An 18,987-nucleotide genomic window follows, 5' to 3' on the forward strand; every position below is an offset into this window, starting at 1 on the left:
CTTTTCCCCTTTTTCTTCCCAGCAAGCTTAACTTGATAGCTCAAACACCTAATTTACTTCTTAATTTAATAAGTGGTGAACAGCAGGCACAGAAAAGCAGCGTTCAACCAGCAGATTACTGCAGAAAGCTCCTGCGATATCCCATGAGAGCACCACAGTAAAAAACCTTCCCACAAAACATAACGAATCAAGATCCCACCTGGACAAAGTATTCAAAAACCTCTCTCTACAATGGATCAATTGCAACAAATCAAAATCCGTTTGCTTCTCCCATTCCAGAAACTTGAGTTTTATAAAGTGATAACTGATGACAAAAGTGGAATTCAATTAACTTGCGAATCAGAGAATATCTGCAACAGCCAGTTTGGACCTCTCTTATCCTTGCCAAACAACTCACAGCCCTTCCTGAAGTTCTTTCAGATAAGCCTGAAGAGGCTTTGAAATTGATACAGGTTTACATACAATGAGTATTCATAGTGCAATTGCCAGGAGGATTTATCATAAGCCCGAAGGGCACTGTTCAGTGACTGTCTGCTGTTCTTCACAGGTCCGGTGGCTTAGCAGAAACCACTTTCTTCTTCGCAGCACAAAATTTAAAGGAAAGCAAACGCACGACTGCACAAGTACTGCAGAAGTCTGCAGCGGCAGCACAAGGACCTCTATTGTTTTTAAAGGACACAAGTATCCCCAAAATACGTGCAGCTCTGGAGGTACAGAACATAAGGTTTACTTTTGTCAGGATTGCTTTCAGCTTTGCCCAGCAGTTTATTCCCACAGCCACTGAGTTAGGACACGCTAGGAAGCCCATGCCCCTACTAGAGTCTCTCCCTGAAGAGGACAGGTTTTCAGGCATCTTTAGTCTCTGTTCTGCCATCCTGCGGCACCCTAAGACTGAAAAACTGAATGACGCTTTCACCAGCAGGAAAGTGTGCAATAGGCAAACAAAACTGCTGCCCACAAATGGACTTGCAACACCCATATCAAATACACGGTGAAACGTTTGCTCGAGAGATTAAAATCACAGACTGTTCAGGACACGCACAGAAAATTTCTTTTCAGTGCCAAAACCACAACAAAACTGGTCAGGGCCATTTGACTGCACCAGGGAGCCCTCCTGTCTCTTGGGTAGGTGTGCAACTGTCATTTCTACCGTAAGTTGCCACTGCAGCCCATCAGTCCTTGTGCCCCAAACCCGCTGGCCCTGGAGAGGACGGGCGTGCACCCTTTCACTCTGTCCCAGCTGCAGTGACTCTTACAAAGCTAACCGTCCAGCGCCTGAAGGAGTTGGGCTTTTCTGCACCCTGAGTAATGTTTTGCCCCCCTCCTCCTTTTTTTTTTTTTTTCCCTACAAGTCACATGTCAGCTGTATTTCAGCCTGTAAACTACCATTAAACCACAACTGCCACCCAGCAGCAAGGGCTGTCCTTGCCACTTTGAAGAGAAGAGTTTAAGGAGAAATACAACGTTGGTCAAAGAAGAAGAGTTAAAAAGCCATAAAGCCAAAGAAATACTGAAACGAGATCAGCTCCACTGAGGACTGTGGGCATAGAAGATCGAATATTACATGTTGCTGTCTATCCCCGCTAGCAGTTTGACAGCCTTTACAGGGAACAGTACATCGTACTCCCCACAGACAACTCGATTTAAGCCCTGTGCATATTTGCTGGCTGACACTGACATCTGCACAATCTCCAGCTAGGATTTCCTCATGCCACCTTCATACTCACTGTCGGTTTGGGAATGATGCAGACGCCTCCAAGTGCCACTCACAAAACGTTTTGACGGCCAAGGCCAAGCGCAATCACGGGACATCCAGAACCGTTGAGTCCCTGGGTTTTTGTTTTCGTTTTGCTTTTTAATGCCAACATTCCTACCCAAACTGATGCTGCGCTTCAATAACAGGTCTGCAGGGCAGCATGCTTCTCCATTTACCATCTCCTCTAGCAGAAGCACCACCAGAGCCAGCCGCACATGTCCAGCTGCAAGCAGGTACTCACATCTGACCTAAGACTCCAGCCCAGTTCCTCCACTGATGCAGGCCCGCAGACTCCGGAGAGGCTAAATAAATGGATGTAACTTGGAAAGAAATCTCATTCAGAAAGACAGAAAACTACTTTAAGACAGCAGGCTGAAGAAACTGCTGCCTTTGTAATTTGCAGCGCTTATCCAGAAAAATCCGAGGGAACAGCTAGACACAGACCTTAACATGGTTCATGCCCGTTACATGGCCAGTAATTTAAGGGGCAAATTGAAAATTATTCTCAAACAATAACATATGATGGGAGCAGAATCTGGACTGATGAATTTCCATAATAAGTTTTGCAAGGCTAATTTAACAGATGACTTCCTTACTTGCAAGCTTAAAAAGCAAAGAGAAGGGGTTTAAAAAGGTCATAAAGACTTTTTCAGGTATCTTTTTGATGAGGATTCACGACTTAATTGGCATAACAGATGTTTCACAATGTCAAGGATAACTTTGGTTTTAAGGTTTTTGGGCCAAAAAGCTAGATAAACAAAGTCAAAGCCATTAAATAAATTTTGACTACAGAAAAACGCAGAGACTACTATTAATAAGACTTCTAAGCCTCTCAGTCACTAAAGAACAAGCAACATGCTCTTAAAACAGTGAGATGCTGCCACATTCTCTCCTTTTTATAATTTTTGCAATATATATGTTTTTCCAGTTCACCAACCCGCACAACTGGATCATGAAGGCCAAGTAATGTTTTTGCAAAGACCTATCATCTCAAAGTTAAGACAGTGCTACAAGGCAATATGCCTGAAGTACTCTTAGGTACAACTGAAGTTGTCTGAAAAGGACTTCACTCAAACCTTTTTGTTCAATGTAACTTCAACGTAACAGCTCAGACCAGCATGACCTAAATCCCACATCCACCCTCTCCCCACCTAGGTAGTTGCACAAAAAAAAATCACCCACTTCCTTTTTCCTCACTACTAATGACCTCAGCCAAGAAGAAATCTCTACCTGCGGAAGCTTAAATAAAAAAAAAAGAAAAAAAGATGTACCATATATTTTGAGTTTTTTTGGGGGGGAGCTGTTTTATTTTGATTCAGGGTTTTTTTGACAAAGAAGTTGTGTGCTTCCATTTAACATCTACTGTAGGTACAACACTTTGGAAACCTCTGATAATGCAAGTGCATTGCCCAGATAATGAAGTGGGGAAGGACACACAATTCAGAGTCATTTCAGGCAGCACTGCTATACTCATCTTCCTTCTGGGAAAATGCAGTTGAGGAAGTTACTTCAGAGAGATTAATTGATGAATTCCTACAGATTCCAGCAAATCTGAAGTGACTCTTATACTGCACCTGATACTTGCATAACTTGAAAATAATAATTTTTAAAACTTTATGAATGGGGTATTTTAGATTTTCAAAAAGACACAAAGAAAACCTCCAATGCAATCAAAGTATGTTTTGCTACCAGCAAGTTTCATTTTCCCTAGAAAGCACACAAATAGGCAAGATTGTGTCATGATACTCCATGCATGCACGAACCTAGTTCCAGGCACTGTTTTTGCCTCTGTACTCTGAACTACAGATCGGGGTTTTTTTAATTGCTTGTAGCTAAAAGATTAGAAACAAAAGAAAGCGATGACTTGGTTTTGAAAAAACTGCTTAAAAGCAGTTATGTTTGAATTTTGTGTTATTGCTCAGTTGATTTAAAACACACACAACAAGTCACCCCAACAGCACTGATTTATCTTAAGACTTATTGTGTGGGTTTTGTGTTGGTGTTTACAATGGCATACCCAGAATAGGTAAAACATACACCATCAGCCTCTTTCACGTTGAGACACAGAATAGTTTTGGAAAGCGTATGTGCAGTTGCACTTAAAGTACAAGGATAAATGTAGCATGTATGCCAGGTGGAAAACCTTACGACTTGGGAGCTGCAAACTATCATTTAGTAGTCAGTGGCAGTTCTATCTGTAAGCAGCATTTCTACTCGGCTGTAAAAATACCGTTAAGTGTGAGTAGCTAGGGAGCGGTGAAGTGAGACTGTCAGTTAAGGACCAAAACAAGCAAGAGTTCCCTGGAAGTGTAGGCTAAAGATGCTATATCTGACCTCTGAATGAATAATACATGGTGCTTTTCAAAACCCTTGTACAGCATTTCAACCTTTCTCATTTTTCCTCTTGCTTTTTTATGTTCACTTTTGTAACTTAAGTAGGTTGTCTCGGAAGCTTATATCTCAATGATAATAGTGACTTCTTCAAAGGGAATGTTAAACAAAGCAAAGGTGGTGAATACCAGTAGTTGAGGATTAATTTGAAGTTAAGAGAACCAAAATATCAAGATTTTTCCCCCTAGCTAACTATAAAAGCATCTTAGTATAGGAATTTGTCAAATCTGGCATAGTAGAAATTAAGTTTTCAGCAGGAAAAGGTATTCCTTCTTATAAACTATGTAAATATCCTGTGATCCGTAATATCTGTGAACTAGTTTGTGATTTTGGAATAAGTAAGATCTTTCTCTTAGGTATCTTTTGAAGGAAGAATACTTACCTTGCTTACAGCACCATCAGTGAATATTCTAGGCACGTGTGATATTACTTTAACCTGCCTGGCCCAGTGCAGCCAACAGCCTTGTCACTGCACAGGACGAGGAGCTGGCAACAACCCTGTGACCTACAGCAGAAATGAGTATGACTTCCTGCTTTTTCTCCAGTACCGATGCCTGAGGAGTTCTAAATTTAGCATGGACGCTTTCCAAATATCCCAGAAGAAAGTCAAGTCTGCTCCTAGACATGTGACTTACATTTTTATTGTAGAATAATTTTTTTGTTACTTCAGCCAGTCCACTTCCTCCAACACCAGAGTCCATGAGCAGAAATCACTGAACTACAGCAATCATCAACTCTTAGCATAAAACGAAGAATGAATGCATAATAAATTAACCAGAAAACATGAAAACCAAAGTTTCGTAGCCAGCGTAAGAGAGGAACACGCTACTAAATACCGTCTCCAGAGACTTTGTCTTAAAACCTTACAAATCCATTTGCTTTCCTTGCCAAAATCTAACAGAACTCCTGCTTGTAAGCTGGATCAGTAACTCCATGCTTTCAAACAGTATTTCATTTTTTCTTGTGGACTTCATAATCTTCCACAAAACGTGTGGATGCATGGCCTAAATCTCACTGAGGTGGCTTTCATGAGTTCTAGGCACACAGAGCTGAAACTTAAAATATGCTACTGAACTGGAAAAATATTTGCTCTTCCCCTAATGCTTAAGTTTGGTTGTTTTTTTTTTCCAAATAAAAAGCTGGACTTAAATCTTAACCTAACTGAAGCTCACAGTAGCAGGAAGAGTAAAATACTCGAGTGGCAGAAGCAGAAAAAACCTTCTCCCCATTGTCTGTGGTATCCCTGATTTGTCTTTCAGCCCTGGGAAGGCTATGATGTTAGTATGGCTACAATTCCTTTAGTCCGAGCTGTATAAAACTTAGACACCTTAAATATCTTCAGCTAAGCTGGGTAAACAGTATAAAATAAAAGCTAGCAAGCAGGAGCAAACTTGCTCCTCATTGTCATGCTTTAATTATCAATCTGTTGGATTAATAAGGTTGCTAGATAAAAGGAAATAATTTTCATTCCAAGATTTTTCTGTAAGTGTAAATTCTTGTTCTCTAATTGTGTAGAAGCTTTTTATATTTTGCTTACATTTGCATAAATGCATAAAACACTTAAGGATTGCTTTAGCTTTTTAAGAGACCGAGGAAAGCTGAGTAATAAGTATGTACAAAATACCCATCGGGGTCAGATCAATAGTTTGTCTATGGCAGCAGTGATGAGAGATGCTATTTAAGGACCAAAGAAACACGGTTGTGTGTGGGCCGTGTCGCTTTTGTTCCTCTGCCATCCACAGCAGTGAGATCAGGAATGTTGGAGGATACATCCTTGCCTTTTCTTTTTCTTGTCTTTTTTTCAAGAAGCGTGGGCAACAAGTTCACAAACAATGGCTTTTCATAAAGGTACCTGCGTAGGGTTCTTGACTGTGGGTCTTTTTTCCCTGCTTTCTCCTCCCACCTTCCCCAAGTAAGGTTATAGGTAGTATTTATAACATGTAATCAAATTGTTAGGTACTACCAGTACCTAATGTCTCATCATTTTTTGTGTTGGGTTTTGTTTTTTTTTTTCCGAACAGGAACATGAACAGAATTTAACTGCATTTTAGGATTTGACTCCTGATGGGCTGGATTTTGTCTTGGCATGAATTTTTGAAGATTGACACAGTGCAAGAAGAAACAGCCAATGGCTTCAGAATCCATGGTTCCAGAGCAGGCAAAACAACATCTGATAAAGGGAAAAAGGCGGCAGCAACAGCAGCAGCAGCAGCAGCCTAGGTCTTCCAACAGTGATGGTGAAGATGACATCTTTGTATTTGAAGCAAATGAGGCTTGGAAGGATTTTCACAGCTCTCTCCTTCAGTTCTTTGAAGCTGGAGAGCTCTGCGATGTTACACTAAAGGAGATATTGTCACACATCCATTGCATTTAACAGCCTGAAGATTAAGCTATGAATACGTATGCTGGAGGTGGCTGTGAATTTGGGCAGGGGTATGGAAAGCATAGAATACCTGTTGGATCTGAAGCATCTCTATCTAGGTGTTTGTATTTTTTTTTTATTTAGGAAGTTTACAACAGAAATGTAAACATTTAAGATGCTAACAGTCCAAGAGAGGACGTGCATGACTTCGACCTCACCCAAATTGCCTTCTAAGCAGGTTCCCACAGTTGATCAGTATGTAACTGTGCAATTTCAGCTCCTTGTAGCCTCGACTTACTGCTCACCAGGCAGGTTACACTTGTGTTGATAACACACACTTTTAAAAAGGGTAGAGAAATTGTGTGTTGAATCAGAGATAGAAAAAACTCCAAATTATCCTTTATAATTTAATATCCCACCCTTTTTTTATTTTTACATTGCAAGACCGCTCACTTTAACGCCTTCATCTGAGAATGAACATGTAATTTGAGTCTGCCAGGAGTACCGGTTGCTTAACTCAGCCATCCCTTTGTTAGCGCAGACTGATGAATGACAAAGGCTGTAAGAAAGCACTCCTGTAACGCAAATAAGTAGTGGATTGTTCCTTTACCTTCACTACCTACATTCTCTTAACATAGTTGAATTCTAGAATTTTATAAGTGAAAAGCTTGTTTTGTGCTTTCTGATCAGAATTTTGAAAAATACCTCCTCTTTATGGGGAATACTCTATCTTTTGTGGCTGAACAACTGCTAAAAATCTTGAAGTGATTGGTAACTTTTAATAATCCCTGTAATACCTGTTATTACTGCCGTTTTACATGAATTTGCTGCTAATATAGAGAATTATAAATTCCTCAACATTAGTAAAAGTCCAGAGGTTTAAATTAGGTTGTCTAAAAATGTCGCTTTACAATTTACGCCCTCCCCGCCCTGCAAAGTCTCTGAAATACACATAAAAGAAACAAGTGCCTGGCAGTCTCCTCCTGTCTCCAAGATGCATCTAGAAGGTTCCTAAGGATGTTTCATTTAAGAAATAGGACACGCCTCTTAAAGAAAAGCAAGTTCAGTGCATCAGTGCTATTGCTTCTTTGTGTTACGGCCTTGCCCTACTCTGTTGACCAAGTTACAACTCAGACCTGCTTGGGATACGTTGATCTGATGTCAGAAGTACAGGGCAGATGGAGTTATTTTGCTTGAACAAAATACAGTAGCTCAATGCATATTGAGTTCAGGATTCTTATTTCGGCTTAACTGTCCGTCCTATCGTAGCCAAAACTGACATTCCAGTGAAAGACTGAGGGTTATTTTCTTCTTTTTTTTCAGGTTGGTCCAAAGCTTATCTCCTGCCACAAACTGGTGCTAGCTTGTGTTATACCTTACTTTAGAGCCATGTTTCTTTCGGAAATGGCTGAAGCCAAGCAGACATTGATCGAGATCAGGGACTTTGATGGTGATGCAATAGAAGACCTGGTGAAGTTTGTGTACTCCTCCCGGATTACTCTGACAGTGGATAACGTCCAGCCTCTCTTGTACGCTGCTTGCATTCTTCAGGTGGAACTGGTAGCAAAGGCGTGCTGTGAATACATGAAGCTGCACTTCCATCCCTCCAACTGCCTGGCAGTCAGGGCATTTGCGGAGAGTCACAACCGCATTGACTTGATGGACATGGCTGATCAGTATGCTTGCGAACACTTTACAGAAGTGGTGGAGTGCGAAGACTTTGTGAGTGTGTCACCACAGCACCTCCATAAACTCCTGTCCTCCAGTGACCTGAATATTGAAAACGAAAAGCAAGTTTACAACGCTGCTATCAAGTGGCTGCTAGCCAATCCACAGCATCATGCGACGTGGCTGGATGAAATACTTGCACAGGTAGGGCAGGCTGAGGCGCCGTGTGCCTGTCTTGTCACTGGTTTTGTTGTCTAATCAACTGTTTGTCCTTGGGTAGATCTCATGATGAAAATTGTTCTCGGCAGTTGGCACCTCCTCTGGTATTCGCAGTTGTGAGTTAACAGTAGAATATCAGGAAGAAGTCATATTCTTCAGTTTCTCTTGTGAGATGAGTACTCACTACATGCTCGTGGCTGGGGAGTGGGGAGCCAACAAAAAGCTGCATCTGTGTTAGAGCAGAAAATTCTTAGATTTACACATAGTAGAGTACATAAAGCCATCACTTCACTTGGTTTGATACTACTACAGCCTGAAACACTCACTTCCCTTGCTGGTAAGTGTTTGTACTTAAGAAAAGAGAGCAAAGCTGTTGAGGAGCTTTTTACGTGTCTAGGAGAGTAAAACTGTAACGGAGATGTGTCATATCAAGTTGTGCTACTTCTAGAATGTTCCTATATTTAATTAACAAAAGACCAAGACATGTTAGCCCTATAAGCAGGCTAGGAAACATATGCTAGACCATTTAATGCTCACTAGGCTAGCACTGCTGGTTACCTGTAGGAGTTAGCAGTTTAATGATCTAGACTTGATGAGAGTCCACTGCTTCTGAAAGAAACACATACGGGTATCAAAAGGTCACTTAGCTGAACTTATTTAAACACCCATCGGACCTCCTCCTGTCAAAGCGTTAGGTACGTCAGTTATTCAAGCTCCGTATGCGTTGATTATGGGAATTTAAAATACAGTATTTGAGACAGGTATAGAGAACCTGTGCTGGGGAGGAGGGTGGTACATGCTGTGCACTGCAAAATGCCCTGTGAATCTTAGCAGGTAGGATCAACTGTGCCATTTCAGTTGTCACTGAACTCCAGCTTGAATGTTTTGCATTCAGCAGAAGTGCTAATATTGGCATCATGTGAGTAAAGAGAGGTCCACTAGAATACTGCTGTCATTGTCTTCATGCATCATTTTTCACCTTTCCTGGTAAAAGATCACAACTGTTTATTAACTGTCTTCCCAAAACTTTCAGTTTCATCTAGACTAGCATGATGGTTTTGGTAGAAAAATTCCTTCTTTAGTACACTATAATTAAATTTATAGGCAATATAATTTGAGATTTAAAAAAACCTTCATTATTACCCAGGTGTACAAGTAGATGAGATTAACATCTTTGTTTTATTCATGGTAACCAGTCTAGAATGAAACAATGAAAAAGTAAACCCCTTCCTGTAAATACGGGTTATTTGCCAGAGTATACGGAGCCATCAGGTGATTTGGACATTATTGCTAGCAGAAAACATGCCTGGGCTTCGCGATAGTTATTATCCACATCATAACCAGCCTTAGGGGTTGCGCTGTCATCATGAGGTTCTGAATTTGTCAGCCTTGTGCTCTTACCCCATCACTTGCCTCATGAGTCTATGAGCAGGGCTATGGCTGTGCTTTTAATCGGCCAAAACCAAGACAGGCCAAAGTAAAGGAAGAAGTGGGACTGAAAGCAAGCGGGTAAGGAAGAACTGGTAGAAACACTTGCTTACTTCAAGGCAGGGACATGTGTCAGCCATGTAACAGCACCCTTTTGCTGCTCTGAGAAGCACTGGAGATACTGGACTTCACAATTGCTGCTGAGCTAACTGGGAGGCGCCTGACAGCATCGATTCCAAACCGTAGGAAGTCAGATGCTGGTTTGCTTCAGTCCCCCCTGCTAACACCTGTCCCACCTTTGCACCCGATTGTACTTCATATTCCTCACTGTTTCTCTCAAATGGACAAATGAACGGTTTGCTGAAATAAGTGACTGTGGGGAGGAAGACATTTCAAGGCAGCCTTGGAGAGGCTGACCTTATTTCAGATGTGCCCTGTCGCTGGGGATTGCTCTGGGCAGTGACCACCTATAGCCTTACCCAGAAGGAGCCTTTCTTTCCTCAGCCTGCTCACCAGCTCTCTGCTAGGGAACCACAGGAAGGATTTGGGGAAGGAAACAATTAGCTCTCAACATTGTTTTTTTTTTAATCCTGTAGTCTGTCAAGTCCACACTAGAGAAAGGTGTTACTGCACTATCAATACCTCCTTAATAGACAGACACTTAGTTCATGCTGATAGTGTTTCCTCTTTGACTTGCCACCCAAAGAAAATCAGCCATTCTAGCAAAAGCCCTCTTATACTGGCATAGCAATGAGCTGAAAATTCACCCCCTCAGCAGACTAACCTGACACGGGCTATCCTGGTACAGTCACGGATGCTGCCTGCATCACATCAGGCAGGTGCAGTTGCAGTACAGGCAGCGGCACTTCTTCCTCCGCTCAGCCTGGGCCAAGGGGCAGTTCTCCACCGCTGCTTAAATGCAAAGGGTTGTAGCAAACGTTTGTCACTAAAAAGAACTGTTCGTATCGCTGTTATTCTGGAAAAAAAGTATGAACGCCTCCCTTTTTAGTGAAGAGCGTGGGGCTGGCAGCTGGCTCAGAAGCTGCCATCTGTTATGCTTGCGTCACTGTAAATGGTGAGACTCAGTCAGTTCAGCCAGTTACTCCAACTGTGTTCATTTCTGTCAGGTACGGCTGCCTCTCTTGCCCATTTGTTTCCTTATGGGTGTTGTGGCAAAGGAAGAGATTGTCAAGCAGAATCTAAAATGTAGGGATTTGCTGGATGAAGCAAGAAACTACCACCTTCACCTGAGCAGCAGGGCAGTGCCAGACTTTGAGTACTCCATTCGCACAACACCAAGGAAGCAGACTGCTGGTAATTAAATGTGTGTCTGATTATCCCATAGGGAGTGGTGTGGAGAAAAGGCGGTGCGTCTGTGCAGGGTTAGGTAGCTTGGTAGAAATGGTTGTTAATGACTTAATGCAAAACTGGGAAAGCCGTTGTGTACCTCTCTGGTAATTAGCTAGTGTGCTGCATTGTCCTAGCAGAACTTTAGCTGTCATTTGCTTTCTTTAAAGCATTATTTATTTATCCTGATTGGCTCTATCTGTATTAAAGCTAGAACTGTTAAGTATCTTGTGACCAGGCAGCATGCTCACAGCTATACCGACAACAGTGGACACTTATCTTTTGGCACGAGAAGGTTGAGCTAACTTTTAAACTCTTTGGCTAACCTACACCAAAAGTGAGTGATGAATATTAGACTGCAAATCCGAATTTTTACATTTTTATATTTAACAATGTTGATCTCCCTGAGCAAAAAATCACAAAAAGCATATTTAAAATATGCATTGGTTTTGCATCAGCATAGATAGTTAATTGCCATAACAGCATGCCAAGCAAAGGCAAAATCCAGCACCCAGTTACGCAGGGCAATGACTGTGCCCCCTGAAGTGAAATATGACTTCTCCCGAACTACATAAGTTTCAGTTCACTCTGCTGTACAACTTTATCCCCCATCTTCCTGCTATTTTTCTGGAAACCTGTTTTGTCTTCTTCAGGTGTGTTGTTTTGTGTCGGTGGTAGAGGTGGATCTGGTGACCCATTTCGCAGCATTGAATGTTACTCTATCAGTAAGAACAACTGGTTCTTCGGCCCTGAAATGAACAGCAGGAGAAGGCACGTGGGTGTGATCTCTGTGGGAGGTCAGTAATGCTATTCTAAAGGCACTTGTTTGCTCCTTTTGGTGGAATCGGTACTTTTAATAAATAAATCTGTCTTCCAATGGCTTACCTGTTGGATATTCTTCAATTTAGTAAGGCTTCTTCCCCACGAAGGGGTTTGTGATTCTGAAACAATCTGAGAGCATGCTTACTGAAAAGATATTACTGTGAACTGGGAGTTGGGGTGGTTCAGCCTGCAAGAGGCTCTGGGGAGACCTTACTGTAGCTTTTTAATACTTAAAGGGAGCTTGTAAGAAAGATGGGGACAGACTTTTTAATAGGGGCTGTTGCAATAGGCCAAGGGGTAATGGTTTTAAACTAAAAGAGGGAAGATTTAGACCAGATATAAGGAGACATTTTTTACAATGAGGGTGGTGGAACAGGTTGCCCAGAGAGGTTGTAGATGCCCCATCCCTGGAAACGCTCAGGGTCAGGTTGGACAGGGCTCTGAGCAACCTGGTCTAGTTGAAGATGTCCCTGCTCATTGCAGGGGGGGTGGACTAGATGACCTTTTAAAGGTCCCTTCCAACCCCAACTATTCTATGATTCTATGAACGGTACATAGCCTCTTCTCTTAACAGGCGATTTAATTTTTTTTTAACCCATTTACAAAAAAATAGCCTTACACAGCAGAGTCACCGAGAATTTGCTAGTACTCATACTAGCTCCCTTCACACTTAACTCCATACAGGCAAGTCACTAAGACCGTAAATCTTCCAAGAACAGACCTACCTTTATTTTTGGGTCTCCATCTTCTCAAACCAGGTCCGTGCAATCCAGAGCAGCTTAGCACCCATGATGCAACTTCTCCTTGTAAACGGTAGCTCCTGTGTTGCTGCAGCAGAACAGAGATTTCCCCACCCCCCCCCCCCCGCCCCCGTAAATCTGGAGAGACTGATAGAAATGTCCAAAACTGATCTGACCTGCAGTACTCAAGTGATGGGAAGATTTTTTTGTCTACATATCTCAAGCTTTGTATAAAAGTCCAAGTTAGAAACAGATCTCTGGTTGAGTACAGCATATAAAAATATAAAGTCTGTACTTACTAAAATCTTGATATTGAAAACATTTGAAGACTTTAACCTTTATTTGAGCTTGTTATCTCCACATAGGCAGGGATATTGCATAAATGAAAACTGAAGTGTTGCCAAGCAATCTCTGTATCAAAAGATGCATATGTGTTTCGGGTAAAGTCTACGCAGTAGGTGGACATGATGGAAACGAACACTTAGGAAGCATGGAAGTATTTGATCCTCTCACAAACAAGTGGATGATGAAGGCATCAATGAACACAAAGAGGTACGTGATCCAAATTTTAAGTCCTAGTCTGCGATAAATAATTTCTTGCTGACGCTGAAAAACACCATGTCTGTCCTGTCTTTATTTGGGTTTCCAAACTGTGCTATTTTTAGTTTTGGGTTGGTTTTTTTTTTTTTTCCTGTTTTGGGGCTTTATGCTATCAAACACCTTTATTTACTAGCTGTAAAGCAAATACAAATTTGCATCACATACTTGCATACATCACATATTTTCAGAAACACAACGTTGTGTGTAACATACTATTTCAGTGCAAAACTGCATAATATCTCTCTCTCTAGGGAGAGGCCCTGGCTGGTAACATTGGTTACGTTTACACTTTGGCTTTCTTTTGTCACTATTCTTTTCTTTCTTGGGGGCCTGGCTTCTGGAGCAGAGAGCTCTTCTACTCCAGCTGTGCTTACATTCCCGTATCTAGGGCATTTCTGCTATGCCCGATAAAGAACTTGAAACTGATAGACTTCTGTGGGTTTTTTGCGCTTTTTAAGAATGAGCAAGATGACTGCCAGTGAACACGCACAGTGAAATTCTTCATGCCCAGGAAACCTTCATGCTGCCTATGTTTTTGCCACAAAAGGCCAGACGCACTAAAACACTTAAAGTCAGATTGAGGCTTTTTCTTGCCTTTTGACATTTAGGATTCTTTTAAGGAGTCACAGATGGGTAATTTTTTGTTTCCGCTGTCATTTAAATCAACCTCTTGAATTCTACATTCTGTTTTGTTATTTGTTGTTTCTAAAAGCATCATGTACAAGCAGGAGTGAACTACTGAACACGGCTAAGTCCTCAAGCTATTTGTAGCTGTGACATAATCAAAGTAAAAGACCCAGACTCCCAGAAGGAGCTTCTTACTCCTCCCTACTGCCACCACCACAGGGCATATTCTCTGCAAACATCAGCCCTAGATTTCTGTGACATTTCTTACTCAGTACCTTGGTAAATGGAAGGGCTGCTGTGCCTTGGCTACGCTCCATTCCTCCCATTCATGGACATGGTGTCCGAATACTTAGTTGAGAAAAAACTGCCACCATTGATGCCATCTATGTTACCTGGTGAGGCAATGCAAGATAAGGTCAGGGTATCTCCCCAGTGTGTGTTCTGTAGAAAGACTGTGCATCCCTTGCTCCTGCCTTGGTATCTTCGCACCTGCCCTCTGTGTAATGAGGCAAGAATGTTCTCAGTGAAATGGTGAATCACCTGTCTTGGTACTTAAAGCAGAAACTTAATGCTTCTAATGAGTCTAGACCATACTTTGCATTTTGTAATACTGATTGTATTCTCATAATTGTAGATTCAGTAGAAAAAAATCTGACAACTATTTTAACACAGACTTAATAAAAAAGAAGAGAATGGAAGAAATTGTAACTAAATCTTTCTAGAGTTCACTCATCTAATATCCAGCGCAGGCTTGCTTTTAATATGTATTAATATCACCCCCCAAAAAAATCATTCCCAGATTGTAGCAGCAGCTATACCAGCAAAGTTAAAGCCAGCAGGTTTTGGTTCTCCATAAAACAAAATGTGGTTCTTCAATAAAACAAAATAGGAGGCGTAAAATTCAGTACCAAGAAATCACATAGCTAAGCTAACCTCATATATCTAAGCGTGTAATTAGAAGACTTGGGTCTTGGGTGACATTCAGTCAAAACAGTATTCTGCGTCCCCCTGCCTTTATTCTTTAAACAGGAGCTTTGTCTTTTTGCAGTCTAGAAATATTCTAGCTGCAACAGTCCTGTTCATGGATCACACAATAACGTAGAGGTGCCTGGGAAAGCTGAGGTGAAGTCAAGATAAAACTCTAGAGCCCCTCTCACGGGAGGATGCAAACATACGAAAGACTTTCAGGATAAAGCTGCAAGACTGATGCAGGTGTACAGAGGGCCAGCCACAGTTACTGGTCATTATTTATTATAAACTTCACTTTTAACATTTTCATTACTTTTTCCCCCATAGTTTGAAACAGGTACCAGTCAGGTAACATTGCACTTGATGTGTCTTTCCCATTCCTTTTCCTTAAGGACTTGCACTGAGGTGTTGATCCTGTGGTTTTGTTAGGAGAGGAATTGCTCTTGCCTCCCTTGGTGGCCCCATTTACGCAATAGGAGGTTTAGATGACAACACTTGCTTCAGCGATGTGGAAAGATATGACATTGATTCTGATCGATGGAGTGCAGTCGCCCCAATGAACGCTCCCAGGGGAGGAGTTGGCTCCGTAGCCCTTGTGGTAAGTGACTGTTTCCTCCCAAGTTGAGGCCATCTGAGGAACTGAACTGCTTTTCCCATCTGCTTTTACAAGGCAGAACACAGGATTTTGAACAAAATGCAGCTGGTAGGTCTTAGCACCTCTGGTCATCAAAATCCTACTGAGCTGTGCAAAAGATGAGGATATTTAGGATAATACTCAGATCAAACGGAACTGCGCTCCCTGTTTCAACAGTAGTTGAGGGACTGGGAGCAAGTACCAGGACCCTTCTAACAACATCAGGCTAACGCTTCATGTGTCATTCCGAAGACTCTGGTTTGTCATGGTTATTATGTTTAAAGGCACTGAATGCACCTGCACTTTAATGCCCCCGTCGCCGTGTATACTCTGCAAAATATCTGCAACACTACCTAACTGTTTAACTTCTTTAACAGGAAGACAGCGTTTACAAGTTAGATAATTAAGTCTGTTGTTGGAATTCTTAAATAAAAGTAAATAATTAGGACTGTGTGTATGTACCATTGCTTATGAAAAGCTGAGTAAGAATATATTCATTACAAATAATCTTTCTCTATACAACAGAACCATGTTTACGCTGTGGGTGGCAATGATGGTGTAGCATCTCTTTCCAGTGTGGAGAAATACGATCCCCATTTGGATAAGTGGATAGAAGTGAAAGAGATGGGTCAGCGAAGAGCTGGTAACGGTGTCAGTGAGCTCCACGGCTGCTTGTACGTTGTTGGTGAGTAGAGATGCGGCATGTTGTAGTGCTGTTTCTGCCAAGTACTGGCATTTGGAAGAGGCGGCTGTTGCCAGAGGAACAGATAGACCTGACCTGTACTTTCCATTCTTGGGCAAGAGAAGCAAGCAAGCAGAACCAGAGCATGCTTAAATGAAGGTGTATTAGTGAGGAAATAAAAAGCAGTTCCTAACCCACATTTCAGGGTTCAGGACAGTATGTCTATATAGAAAATCCTCTCGAGACTCACTAATGTTGTTTCCTTTTAGAAAAATGATTCTTAAATTCACACACTTTTAAAGCGCGCTAGTTCTGAGTGTAGACAACAGTAGCTTTATTGCATAGTGATTACACTTATTTCACAGCCTGTTGTCCCAGGCCTGTCGTGTTCCGCTCTACCTTGCATTTACCCGCTTTCCTAAGGGAGGAAGATGCCAGGTAGGTATGCCATAGTCATAGTTAGAGCTCTGCCTTGTGTATTATCATAAGCAATTTAAAAAGCTTCAAGTAAAACGCTGCTCTGACAGCTGCCCCAGCAAGGGGAATACATCACTGAAGTCTTACTTGAGGATTTTTTTCCTACTCAAGTATTCAGCAATGCCGTAATTCAAAAACATCGCAAGAGTGCGTTTTGCTTAAGTGCAAAATAAGATCAGGACCATCCTTTTACTGGTCTTAGTTTTTTTTTTCTATTCCAAATTAGAAGCCATTTCATTGTAACTATGCATAAGATGAATTCAAGGAGAAAAATAATAGAAATCTCCCCTCTCTTTGCAACTTGAGTAGAAGAAAACTGACATTCTTGGTGATGCTTGTATGGTGAAAGGAGGGAGAGCTGTTAGGTTAATTCTTAGATGCTTGTAAAATTCATTTAAAGAAACATAGCTGGACACTAGCCCACTGAATGCTGAGAATAGCCTGATAACGCCAGTCCTGGATATCCGTCAGCACTAGAAGTGGCTAAAAACTGATAATATGATGATTTTTTGCAGGTGGCTTTGATGACAACTCTCCACTGAGCTCAGTGGAGCGGTTTGACCCACGCAGTAACAAATGGGAATACGTAGCAGAGCTTACAACTCCGAGGGGTGGTGTTGGCATAGCGACCCTGATGGGTAAAATTTTTGCAGTTGGAGGTCATAATGGCAACGCGTACCTGAACACGGTGGAAGCATTTGATCCCATAGTGAATAGGTAATTTAAATTTTTTTATTTGGCTTAATAGGCCAATGAAATCTGCCTATATGAAAACGCAACATAATAGAAGTAGTGCGCAGCAGGAGTCTATCTATTGTCTCCTGGTAATAATTGAGTAATATCCATGACTAGCGATGCAGGAGTGCTGCTTATGCCATTAGGTTCTTCTTGTAAATATTAGAGCACTACCTCCTCCTCCTTCTTTCCGTCCTTTGTTCTCTTCCCTTCGCTCAATAAGAATCTACATTCTTCTGGTTGTTTCAACCCGATTTTGCACTAAATTTACCAGACAAATAATGAGCATAAACTAGCAAGGTATATTTTGCACAGACTATATAACTAGGCTGTATAATAGAATTTCAGACACAGAAAAGAAATACTTTCCGCTTGCTCAGAAAGAACAGGAACTTATTTTTCTTTTTTTTTTCCTCTGCCATCTTCTTTAGGTGGGAACTCGTCGGCCCTGTGTCACACTGCAGGGCAGGGGCAGGCGTGGCTGTGTGCTCTTGTCTCAGCAGCCAGATCCGGGACGTGGGCCAAGGATCCAGCAATGTTGTTGACTGCATGTGAGCTCTGCTGCCTCCTCCAAATTCCAGAGGAACGATAGGAAGGGAGGCACTGCGGAGCTTTTAAACACCGTGTTTTGTATGGTAGGTTAAGAAATGCAAACAATACATTTTCTTTGTGAAGATGTTACCTCCTGCAACTGTAAAGCTTTTGGTGGCTTTCTATCAGTAGTGATACGGAAAAGTCTGTGAAGACATGGAATAAAAGTATAACTCACAGGAGAAAACCTGCCAAGAGCTGCAATCATCCCATTTCTGAGAAGCTGTAATTTCAGAATCATTTGAGGCAACTGGTACAGGGACTCATTATTGAACTGTAAACCAGGCATGGGGTGAGGAGAGAGAGCAGCAGTTAGTACTGCTGAGCCTTACCCAACAGCCCTGCTACGCATTTTCTGAAGGACTCGAGTGCCATTTAATGTAACTTATTTTCGGGAATGTAGTCTTAAACATTTCCTAATTGTATAAGAGCTTTGTAACACAAAGCGTCTCAAGTTTTAGAAGGTAACGACATCCCTGTTGCACACTAAGAGAAGTGGAGCAGAGAAGTTCACTGCCCATGTCCGAAGGGACTGCTGGCAGCAGTGGAAATAGCAGGTACTTGGTCTGAAACCTGTCTTTCAATGTACTTTCTCAAGCTAATATACTCGTTAGAAAGCTGAAAAGATTCTTGACCTGAGCTTACCCACTAGAATACTGGGATTCTCAAGTCTTCAAATAAAATTTGTAGTAACTACCCCCCCAAAGGCAAGTTTCTGTTGAGAGGTCATTCCTGAAGTAACGAGTGTAATTTGTCCTACTTTAAGATGGCAGTGTGTGAAAATGTCAGCTTCAGAGGTGTCCGAGTCACCATTTTTATACAAAATGGAAACGTACGGTAAAAGTTGCAGTATTCTGTAAAGACCTTTAAATGCAGTTCTAGGAGATGACATGTCCATTTTCAGTAGCCAGTAGCAACTCAGTGGTAATTCTAGAGGTA

General features: G+C 41.7%; 3 protein-coding genes across 5 annotated transcripts in view; 1 reads left to right on the forward strand and 2 right to left on the reverse strand.

Moving 5' to 3' along the window:
* Positions 1-2,215, reverse strand: part of LOC309671216 (AF4/FMR2 family member 1-like) — a gene marked incomplete at its 5' end in the record, with an annotated part of 38,371 nt that extends 36,156 nt beyond the window's left edge. Inside the window, one exon of the mRNA XM_082482421.1 lies at positions 2,201-2,215. Coding sequence (XP_082338547.1) covers positions 2,201-2,215 — 15 coding nt within the window. The remainder of the gene's footprint in view (positions 1-2,200) is intronic.
* LOC309670951 (kelch-like protein 8) overlaps positions 1-18,987 on the reverse strand; it is a gene marked incomplete at its 5' end in the record, with an annotated part of 421,963 nt that overhangs the window by 223,856 nt on the left and 179,120 nt on the right.
* LOC309671646 (kelch-like protein 8) lies at positions 6,276-18,140 on the forward strand (the record flags this gene model as incomplete). 3 transcript variants are annotated; one of them, XM_082482927.1, is made up of 9 exons in its annotated part: positions 6,276-6,491; positions 7,833-8,381; positions 10,952-11,138; positions 11,825-11,961; positions 13,167-13,285; positions 15,359-15,527; positions 16,089-16,248; positions 17,238-17,439; positions 17,889-18,140. In XM_082482927.1, the coding sequence occupies 9 exons, from the start codon at positions 6,276-6,278 to the stop codon at positions 18,010-18,012; spliced, it is 1,863 nt and encodes a 620-aa protein (XP_082339053.1). In that variant the 3' UTR covers positions 18,013-18,140. The 3 variants fall into 3 exon arrangements, with proteins under 3 accessions (XP_082339053.1, XP_082339054.1, XP_082339055.1); XM_082482928.1 differs by having other exon boundaries at positions 8,061-8,381; XM_082482929.1 differs by lacking the exon at positions 7,833-8,381.

Source organism: Vanellus vanellus, assembly GCF_965231255.1.
Source record: "Vanellus vanellus genome assembly, chromosome: 4".
NCBI classification, from domain to species: Eukaryota; Metazoa; Chordata; class Aves; order Charadriiformes; family Charadriidae; genus Vanellus; species Vanellus vanellus.